Source organism: Benincasa hispida, chromosome 12 (assembly GCF_009727055.1).
Source record: "Benincasa hispida cultivar B227 chromosome 12, ASM972705v1, whole genome shotgun sequence".
Taxonomy (NCBI): domain Eukaryota; kingdom Viridiplantae; phylum Streptophyta; class Magnoliopsida; order Cucurbitales; family Cucurbitaceae; genus Benincasa; species Benincasa hispida.
In genome coordinates, this window is record NC_052360.1 from 26,579,107 (window position 1) to 26,589,120 (window position 10,014).

The 10,014-nt window shown below is 28.4% G+C and overlaps 1 protein-coding gene across 1 annotated transcript; it reads right to left on the reverse strand.

Annotated features, from left to right (window-relative positions):
- Positions 1-3,906: 3,906 nt before the first annotated feature.
- LOC120092652 (formin-like protein 3) lies at positions 3,907-4,563 on the reverse strand (the record flags this gene model as incomplete). The annotated part of the gene is given in 2 exon segments (XM_039050799.1): positions 3,907-4,332; positions 4,335-4,563. Coding segments are annotated over 2 exon segments (450 nt in total), but the record flags the coding sequence as incomplete, so codon positions are not given.
- Positions 4,564-10,014: the final 5,451 nt, after the last annotated feature.

Consider the following 10,014-nt stretch of genomic DNA (forward strand, 5'->3'; position numbering starts at 1 on the left):
AACACAATATATTGTGTTAGGAAAAATGGTATTTATGCCAACGAAAAGAGTTTTTGTCGGGAGGCACTTCTCCGACATCGATATAACGACTTTTGCCGACGCAAAAAAATGTGTTGGCATAACCTATTCCAACGTTTTTAGTACTTTGCCTGACGTTTTTTTTTCATGGAAAAAGGTGAAAATTCTTGTAGTGATACTAGATCTATGGATATTCAATACACAATCTCATATATTGGGAAAAAAAAAGTTACCTACAGCTACCGATGGTAGGAAAAATGGTGCACGATGGAGCGCACAACGATTGATGGACATGGGCGAACATCAGCTGGTAGAGAGAGAGGCAGAAAGGAAGACAGAAGACTTAAGATGGGGAAGAAAGTGAGGAAGAAGTCGTGGGATAGGGATCTGGGATCACTAACTCATGTATCCAGTACACGAGTTACAGAGTTGTGAACTTGGTTCACGATTACTTGGTCAACATTGCATATCGTACATGTGGCAGTCTGGGTGGCAGATGTTGACCTGGTTACAGAAGAAAATCATGGACCACGTCCACGATTTAGCTGCTTACTCAGTAATCATGTACCAGGTCCAAGATTTCACTACCTTATTTTTATCAATTCTTTCAACTCAACTCTATTTTTTTATTATAATTATTAAAATAATATTATTTAAAAAAATTCGTTATTTGACCACGTGGAGAATGTATTTGATTTAAATTTTTAAGTATTTAATTTTGAAAATAAGTCATTTTGAAAAAAAAAATTGAAGTGTTTCACAATCACTCAAAATTGAAAGACTTTCAAAAATATATTTTTAATAGTTTTTATCAAAAAAGTTTAAATAAAAACGAATTTTTTGAAAAACATTTTTTCTCTAATCAATCCAAATAGGTTCGAATACTCAACAGATATTGATGACAACAAATTGAAGTTTTATTTGTAGAACAGAGGATCCATAAAATTGAGAGGTTTTTTTTTCTAATCGTCGATGGCATTAACCTTAGGTTATATTTATACTACTGATGATAAAGTTTTGGTTAATATTACGAGTTAAAGCTTTTGGTTGTGTGTATTTGGTCCTTAAACTTTCAGAAGTATAATATGTCTATAAACTTTTAATTTGTTTATTTAATATGTTTTTTAACATTAATAATAAATAATAGGTCTAGAATTGTCAATTTTATGTTTAATAGGTCTATGAGATATTCATTTTAAAAAAAAAGATAATAATTGTTCTAAGAGATATAATTTTGAATTTTATGTGTAATGGAATCCTAAAATTTCAATTTTATTCTTATATTTCCATGAATTTTAAAAGATTTTAAATAGATCAAGAACCTATTGAGCACAAAATTGTAAAATTAAGAACCTAACAAACACCATTTTAAAAATTCAAGGGCACAATAAATACAAAACTCAAAATTTAAAGACTAAACTTATAGTTAAATAGAACAATTTTTTAAAAAGTTAATTAACTTTGACGTTTCAATTTTTAAGTAGAAAGATACATTATTTTCCTTTCTTTCTTATTTATTTATTTATTATTGTTACTGAATTGAATGAAGATGAAAATATGACAAGTGTGATCGGCCGTAATATATNATAAAAAAAAAAAATGCAAAATAAGTTTGTTTTATATATATGATAACTAAAATAAGCCTTCTTTAACATTTGTATATACTTTTTAATTTAATTTTATAAATAATTGTTTAAAATGGTATATTTTGTTGCTCTAGATTAAAGGTTAAGTACACACTTAAAACCGTCATTTTTCAACTCATCCATCACTATACTATATTTTTATCTTCATTTTAATGCAAAATTTAATGTGATAGTTATTTTGAAACAACTTCATAGGTTAAATATTAAAATGAAACTTATGAAATGACAATGACATAATTGAAACTTAATCTAATGTTGAAGCAGATAATTGAAACTCATCACTCATGCCTTTACCATTACTTTACATGTCATCATCAAAATCCTTTTCTTGTCTTCCTTTTAATAAAAATTGATGAAATTTTTATTTTGAAACAAATGGAAAGTTGAAAGGGGAAATATTAAATTTCTAATAACTCAGGGAAAATATTACAATTTATTGACCAAAAAAAATATGATTCAAATCAATTATAACTTAACAATAATTCTCAGAATAAACTTTCAATTCTCAATTTCATAGAATTGAATGTTAGGCTAAGTTAGATGTTGCGATTTTTATCTATTCAATTTCAACTAATTCACTTGCTAGTTTTAACTAAAAATAATGATTTCTTTAAACTCCTAGCAATTTTTAATAGTATAAAATTTATTTTTCTTTAAAACCTTATTCAAGTTCATATATATATATATATTTTACATTTCATTGAAAGCATATGAAAATACGTTTCTTTTGGAATTTGCATAGGAAAACTTGTGAAAATAACAACACTTTTTTCTAATTTAAGGTTATGATTACAACAATTTTGCAAGCGTATGAAACTTGAAGAGTTGACTTAATGGGTAATAAATTGGTTTTTTTCCTCTTAATATCAATTAGTATATAGTACACGACTCATATTTCGATGCATTGGAAAATAAAAAACAACACAAAAAAAAACAAAAGAAGTTACTTGACTTTTGAGTCGAGGTGAAGGAGGAGAAAGAGGAAGAGCCATGTGGATAATGACGTGTAATATTAAAATGAAAAATAGGGAGAAAGTAATCGGGTGGGGCCGGACTTTGGTGAAACCGAAGATGATCATCCTCGGAGTTCAGAATTAACCCTACACCTCATCTGATCGCTTCTCAAAGAACTCTCTGACACCCGATCCAATGGCTTGGGATCAGGTCCCCACTTTCAAGTACACTACGCCACTCCCACCTCGGAATTTGAACTCTCACACGTGTCGTTACATTATTCATTAACCCCCCACAACGTGGATTTACTCTTTTGCCCTCCACTTCTTTTGGCCGGTCCTATCTCCTCTCTCATCCATCTCTTCCTTCCACCACTAACATTCATTTTATTTTATTCTTTACTTTTTATATCTGTTTATTTTAATTGCCACTCAATACACCTTTCTCTCTCTCGCTTTTCTTTTTTTTTTTTAAATTTTATTTACATGGAAATAATACTTAAAAAAAAATTAGCAAAAAATTAGTAGAGGGAAAAAAGGCTACCCAAAAGAATAAATGTCTAACTTGGCCTCTTTCAAAGTTTTAAGAAATTGATGGCAGTTCTAGACCTCAGTTAACTTTAAAATTACACATTTTTTTTTTATAATACATAGCGTTGGAGAATCGAATTTTTATTCCTGAGATTTATAATATAAATTTATGTCAACTGAATCATTCTTAATATAAGTAATGTCATTATATGGATAGAGTTTAATTGATACGATGTAAAGTTTTGTAACTAACTCATACAGGAAACGTCATTTGGAAATATTTTATTTGGTAGAAAGGTGGCAAGTCACATTTTAACAACCGAGGGGCCCATATGACAATTAATTTTCGGAATCATTTGTTAATGGATAACTCTAGATAGTCCAAGATTATATCACTCTCATTAAAACAAAAACAATAAATAAATAAATATATCAGACATACTTCTGTAATTTTTTTTTATTTACTTTTTTTTTTTCGTTATTGCTATTTGAGATATTCTGAAGGAAAAAATCATGGCTCTGTCACTAGAAAAAAAGAAATAAATTAATAAATATTGTAACTTAAATCAATAAAAACCTAATCAATTTAGGTATAATTACAATCTCAATTATATAGTTAGGCGACGATAGCGATTGAATCGATCCAAATTTATTCATATTGAATAAGAAGGGAAAGTAAAGTGTATATATATATATATATAATCGCATAAAATATCTGATCTAATTTTTCAGATATTGATTGAAAAAGGAGAGGAAAATAAATTGCTAAACAAAAACACATAAATTTTCTTTTTATGATCATAAATTTCTGGACAATTAAATATTTAGTACAAATTACAAAATTATTGGACAAGAAAATGATGATGATCCATAAAAATTCTAAAACAATATCCGAAATTTAAGAAAATCTCGTACGGGAATTTAGTCTTACCTTACGAGAAATTGGGTTGAGATCCCACAGATTTAAACCAACAGAAGCCCCGCTAGAACAAGCCCAACCACGGCGGAGGCCGCGGCGGCGATGGATCTCCGGCCGGCGGAAATATAATTCTGGTCGATAGGATAGAGGTCGCCAGGAGGGCCGGTTATGTACATGAAGGACGGAGAGGGCGGGGTTGAGAGGCAGTTGGGGGTCTTGGGCTCCTTCTTCTTGGGGGGTGGGGGGAGTAGTAGGGGAGGACATCGGGCGGCGGAGGAGACGGCGGCGGGGGCGAGGGGTAGACCACCGGCGGCGGGCGGAGATGGAGGGTTCTGTTCGCATTGGGGAGCACTTGACGGTGGGGTCGGCGGGGGGGTGGGACGGTGGTGTCGTCGAGGCGGCGGACGGTGGCGGAGGAAACGGCGGAGGAAGGGGGAAATTGAGGAGGAGGAAATTGAGGAAAAGGAGAAAATTGAGAGGAAGCATTTTTTTTATTTTTTTTTTAATTTTTAGAGAGAAGAAGAGTGGGAAATGAGTTAGGTGATGGGTGCATGGAAACTGTATAAAACTTTGAAGACTTTGAGAGAATAGGAGTGTTTGGATTCCCAGCTAAGGGAATACTTCTTTTCTTTTCCTTTCTTTTTTTAATACCATTTTGATTCCTCTAACTAAAATATATTTTTACACCTCCATTAATAACCATTTTGTAAACTATCTATATTTTCACCTTTCCATTGCTAACCATTTTATTTTTATTTTTACTTTTAGAATTTAAATATATTTTCTCTCCATTTAAATATATTTTCTCTCCAATTCTTACCATGAGTTACATTTTTCTTAAATATAATAATTGAATTTTTAGTCAATTTTTTTTTAAAAAAGTTTTTAAAAGCTACGGTTCTATTTAATAACTATTTTATTTTTTTATATTTAACTTTTGAAAATTTTACTTACTTCATCTCTATTACTTACAATGATTTGCATATTTCTTAAATACAATGGCTGGATTCTTAGTCAAATTCCAAAAAATAGACAAGGTTTCTAAAAGTTTTTTTTTTTTTTTTTTAGTTTTAAAATTTTGGCTTTGTTTTTTATTAGTAAAAAGTAGATAATAAATGAATAAATTTGGGAGTAGAAGTAGTGTCTATAAATTTAATTTTCAAAAGCAAAAACAAAAAACGAAATGGTTACCAAATGAGGCCTACAATTTTTAGTTTTCAAAATTTGGCTTGATTTTCTAAACCATTAGTAAAAAGAAGATAATAAATGAAGAAATTTGAAGGTGGAAACAATCTATTTAGTTTTAATTTTTATAAAACAAAAATCAAATATTTATGAAGAGGCCTTAAATATCAAATTTTAGTTCTTATGAAAATATATAAAACAAAAATCAAATATTTATGAAAATATTTATAGCAATTTTATCATTTAAAACAACTATCCATTTATTTATTTGAAATTAATTTGTGTTAAGTAATAATAATTTTCATACCAGAAATAAATATGTTTTCAAAATTTATAAAAATGTTGATAGATAATAATTTTTTTTTCAAAAAACTAATGAATTAATTATTTTGGGTTGGGAGAGAGAATGGGAGTGCATGTGCATGGTCCATGTTAGGGGTCCCACCATCCGGCTCTCATAAGTCACAACTGCCGTCTGATTCACATTGCTTTTTTCTTTCGATAATTATATTAAATTGGTTTTGACCAAAGAAGAAAAACAGCTTCTTCAAGAAGGAAGAAAATTTTAGAAAAACAAATCCAATAATATCCCTAAATTATATATATAGGTTGTATCCAATTAATCAATTAAAATTTCTGATTAATTAATAATAAACAAATGATTCAATTTCATTTAAAATCAACCCAAGATCCTTTAAATAAAATTGTCCTTCTAAAAAGTAAATAAAAATAGTGGTATATGAGAAGATTAAAAAACTACTCAAAATAATGCGAATATGCTGTTATTCATTTGTTTTATTTAGGAAAGTAATCATTTGATTTCAACGTTGCTCTCTAATATATGTTAATAATGTATTTAAAGGATTTTTTTAAATATATTATTAGAAGGTTTAAGATTTTAATCGATGAATTATTTCTTTATCCTTTTATTGGGATCTATTAAATAAATTTTCACTTTAAGCATTTAATTTCATTTCCAGTTACCAAGTTGGATTAACAGGTAATGAATTAGTAGTTTTGACTTTTATTCTTTTATTATTATAGTCTTAAAGGATTCACATAGTTTTTTAATTTAATACTTTTTTTATTGGTGGTCCTTACTGTCAGTGAATGAATTTGGTTTCAGTGTGGAAATTTTAGTCTTAATAAGAAATTTAGTAATTCCCTAAAAAAATTTGACATGGTGTTTCTTAAAAAAAAAAAAATAAAAAAATAGTGATTGACATGGTGAATGATAATATGTGGTAGAGTTAAAAAGAAGTTAGATGAGTCTAGGGCTATTTTCTTTTATTATAATTAATGTATTTCACTCCAACAAAAAAAAATGATAAATATAGCAATCAGATCCAAAGTATTAATAAATATAATATAATATAAAAAAAAAATTAGAAATATGATAAAATTTAGATTATCTATTAATGATAGATCATATCGCTAATAGAAGTTTATCAACAATAGAAGTTTATCATTGAAAGACTTTGCTATAAGTATAATTTTTTTTAAATGATATTATACACTTAGTTATTATCTCTAAAAACGTTATCCATTATAATTACTCAAGAGAAAAATGATGGTAAAATAAAAATTTAACCAAAATATTGGAAACTATATATATATATATATATAGGGACGAGGCTTTGTAAAAGAAATTATATATAGGATATTGCTAACATGAGTAAATGTTTAAATTCGATAGAATAATTTTGTTCTTTGATCGAAAAGTAATCAACTAACATGTTTAAGAATATGGAATCAAACACATAAAAATAATTATACTAAAATGTTAATTAGGAGCTTTATTTTTTAAAATATTTGGGTTAATTTTTTTCTCGAACATACGTTTACACATTACCTATATCAACACACCCATCGATATATTAAATTTTATGAGGGGTTATAATGAGAAAAAAGTGAGTAAGAAAAGTGACGATAAGAAAATGAAAAAAAAAAAAGTATATTAAGATATTATAAATATTATGATAATAAATGCCTATTAGATGGATATTGTGTCATGTTCTCATTTCTTAAAGTGTTGTCCATGAGTATATTGCCTCTAAATAGTAGCATTTAGTGGATTTTGGAATACGTATTGGACAAATTCCATGAAAATTAGACAAAGTAGAGAATTTAGAAATTTCTTATTTTATATTTTGCTAATTTATTTTATATATTATGTTAAATTCATTTTAATATTTATTTATTTTATTATTATATTATATTTTATTGGCATCTATGTTCTCCTTGTGCTTCCCAAATTCACAACACATTATCAGTGCGAGCTCCTATTGTTTTTCTCGCTAAAGGTAGGTCTTAAAGATATGTCAATTTTTTCCTCTTCGTTAAATTAATAAAATAAATGTTGTTTTTACATATTTGATATATATTTAATTTCTAATATAGATATAATATTTTGTAATAGTTTTACTATGAAAATATTATAAAATTAGAATTTGTAGCATTTGATATTAATGGTAATAATTATTTGTCATTAGTATTTGATGCAAAAATACATTTAGATGCCATAAAAATATGATCATCGGAAAGCATTTTTCTTCCTAAAGCTCTTCATAAATGGATACACTTAACACTCTAAAATTTTAAATCAATCTGTTAGAGGAGACAATTTTTTTACTTTTTGGATATGCTCGTGCAGTAGCAATATCAAAAGAAAGGTTTTAAACAGTACTTTGAACTAATTTCATGTCTTCTCGTGGCTGAACAAAATAACAAGTTATTGATGAAAAATCATAAATCTCAACCAACTGGAACAACACCATTCTCTGAAGTGAATGATGTGAATGCTAGTAATCGTGGTCGAGGTCGTGATCGTGGCAGAGGAAGAAATAATTATTATTTTCGTGGCGGTCGTTCTAATCATTCAAATTTATAAGAAACATACAAAATGATGATCACAAAGGAAAAGCTCCACAAGATAAGAGTTCAAAAAGTGTTGAAAATAAACGCTTCTGATGCGGAATGACTGAGCATTGGTCACGTACCTATTGTATGTCAAAACACTTAGTTGATCTCTATCGAGCATTCCTGAAGAAAAAAGGAAAACAATGTGGAAGAAAATTTTGTATAAAAGGATAATGACATATTTGGCCCATCCAATATAACAGATTTGGATGTGACAAATTTTGTCAAATCTACTTAAGGGAAAATTGGCACAATTGATGGCATAACAAACGTTCTTTTGATTTTCAAAATATTTAGTATTAATGTTGTCCTTTTTTTATTTTCATTTTTTCTTTGTTTAATATTAAATTTTTTTTCTTAATGAAGAAACCTAGATCATTTTCATATGTTGGATGTCTAAAAGATGAGTAAAAAATATTTATGTCTAGCAGACAATGCAACTACACATACAATACTTACAAGTAGAAAATATTTTTTCAAACTAACAATGCTGGAAGCAAAAATCAATATGATATTAGGTTCTACAAACCTAATTAAAGGCTTTGGAAAAACAAATATTATTTTTCCTAGAGAAATAAAATTTACAATTGATGATGCATTGTTCTCTAGCCAATAAAAAAGAAATCTACTTAGTTTTAAAGATATACATTGCAATGATTATCATATAGACACTGATAGAAAGAATAATATAGAACATCTTTATATCATATCTATTATCTCATATGAAAAACGTATATTGGAAGAGTTTCCTGCTTTATCTTCTGGATTATATTATACTCATATACGAGTAATTGAAATATATGCAATAATGAACCTGAAGTTCATAAATCCAGATGTATTTACAATTTGACATGGCAGATTAGGTCATCTAGAATCTATAATGATGAGAAGAATTATTGAGAATTCAAATAGACACCCATTGAAGGGACAAACGATTTTTCATTCTAATGAATTATCATGTGATGCTTGCTCTCAAGGCAAATTAATCATTAAACCATCACCAGCTAAAGTGGGAATTAAATCACCTGCATTTTTAGAAGAAATTCATGATGATATATGTAGACTTATTAACCCATTAAGTGGACCATTTAGATATTTTTATGGTATTAATAGACACATCAAGCAGATGGTCACATGTGTACTTATTATTTGCGAGATTACTTGCTCAAATAATTAAATTAAGAGCACAATTTCCTGATTATACAATTAAGACCATTCTTCTTGAAAATGCTAGTGAATTTACTTGATAATTATTGTATGTCAATTGAGATAAGTGTTTAACATCCTGTAGCTCATGTTCATACACATAATGATTTAGCATAATCATTCATAAAAACGTTTGTAGTTAATTGCTAGACCATTGCTTATAAGAGCTAAGTTTCCTACATTTGTATAGGGACATGCTATTTTGCATGCGGCGTCACTTGTACGCATTAGGCCAGTAGCTTATCATAATTACTCGTCATTACAATTAACTTATGGCGAACCAGATATTTCCCATTTAAGAATCTTTTTTCATATGCAATATATGTTCCAATTGTTCCACCACAACGTAGGGTCCTCAAAGAAGGTTAGGAATATATGTTGAATATGATTCCCCATCAATTATTAAATATCTTGAACCCCAAATAGGTGAGGTATTTACTGCACGATTTGCTCAATGTCACTTTAATGAGACAAATTTTCCAACATTAGGGAGAAGACTTAAGAAGTTAGAAAAATAAATTATATGGAATGTATCATTACTGTCTCATTTAGATCCTCGTACAGATCAATGTGAACCTGAAGTTAAGAAAATAATTCATTTGCAATTATAACAAATCAGTTACTAGATGCATTTATA